Raw genomic sequence first — 1,449 nt, forward strand, 5'->3', positions numbered from 1 at the left:
CTCTCTCTCTCTCACCTGGAACTTGAACTTTTTCTTCTTGGACATGAATGGCATCATCGTGACGTCACGCGGCCCCTGGCGGGCATGGTCAGCGGCCAGACGACGGCGACTGGTCTCCTCCTGCTCCCCGGACACTGCACACCCGTGCACTCACCGACACACACACGAACACACACAGCAGGGGGCCACTACAGGGCCACACAAACACACACTGCTGTGTAGGTGAGTCGCCTACCCAAGGTACCCCTGAAGCTTCTAAAAACAGGAGTACACCCAGAATACACGCGCACGCACTGACAAAATTAATTTTACTTCAAGAGGGTTCTTTTTTTTTCTTTCTTAAAAAAAAAAATGTTATTTACCAAAAATATCGCTTCACTTTCTGTCTCTGGCGAGAATTAATGGAATTGGACCTCGCCTTTGAGCAAACAACACTCCTTTTTCCAACAAGACTATCAGAAACTCGGATGAATAACAACCCTAAACTGATGGGCAGCGAGAGACACACACACTTCCAGCACTCCGAGTCACATGGTTAAGGGTTTGAATCCCACTCTAAAAGCACACGCTTCTGCCAACGTGGCACATCTCTCTCCGGTAATTCCCCCAATGACGTACTTTGGGAATTCCCCTAAATATACACTTCACCAACTAAGTGAAACCGAAAAATAAAACAAAATCCGACGCGTGAAATCTCAATCTGTTCCTTGTAGTTCACTGTATATTATAATTATATCTTCCGACTTCTAGCAGTTGCAGCAGAAGGACATAGAAACTGTCTCCGAACCCTTCAGTCCTCGAGGTGTGTGCTGAAGAGTATCTGTGCTGGAGCCTTTGTTCCTCTCTGCCTCATGGCTGGATCTGAAAAAGAGGAAATCACAAAACCGAATGATGATGTGATCAGGATAAACTTAACCCTATCCGTACGCCCTGGAGTCATTTTGTAACCCCGGGATTGTATTCGTCACATTTTTAGAATACTTCTAGTATGCAGATGTCTTTGAAACTTTCAGTATTTCTCCAAAAAATCATTTTGACAGACTGCTATGCAAAGAGCGTACGGATCGAATTAACGAGTAAATTTCCTCTTTGAAGTGGTGGCACAGAATTCCCCACGTCGTATGGATACGATAGCATAGTAAAACACGACGTACGGATAGTGTCAAAGAGTTAGGAGTAATGCTACTTTCTTGCGGGTATTTAAAAATGAATCTTTAAATAAAATAAGAACATAATTATTTATAGTCTCCTTTTGAGTAAAGAGAAGCACATCGACACAACAGCGGCCATTTGCTCCTTCGAGTATTAAGACGTTCTTTTCACGACAATCAGCCTGAAAGCAGACAAAAACCGGACAATTTCTGAAATCCGGATTTGCAGATTTATCCGGAAAACCAGCACCTCTGTTTTCCTTCCTCATCTTTACACGACAACCCTTGAATAATAATA

At 43.5% G+C, this 1,449-nt stretch overlaps 1 protein-coding gene across 1 annotated transcript in view; it reads right to left on the reverse strand.

Moving 5' to 3' along the window:
• The window catches only part of LOC101862079 (protein FAM102A), a gene marked incomplete at its 3' end in the record, with an annotated part of 4,624 nt that extends 3,737 nt beyond the window's left edge, over positions 1-887 (reverse strand). The window contains 1 exon segment of the mRNA XM_013089656.2: positions 16-887. Within this exon segment, the coding sequence (XP_012945110.1) occupies positions 16-57 (42 nt within the window).
• Positions 888-1,449: the final 562 nt, after the last annotated feature.

This window comes from Aplysia californica, unplaced genomic scaffold (assembly GCF_000002075.1).
Source record: "Aplysia californica isolate F4 #8 unplaced genomic scaffold, AplCal3.0 scaffold01010, whole genome shotgun sequence".
NCBI classification, from domain to species: domain Eukaryota; kingdom Metazoa; phylum Mollusca; class Gastropoda; order Aplysiida; family Aplysiidae; genus Aplysia; species Aplysia californica.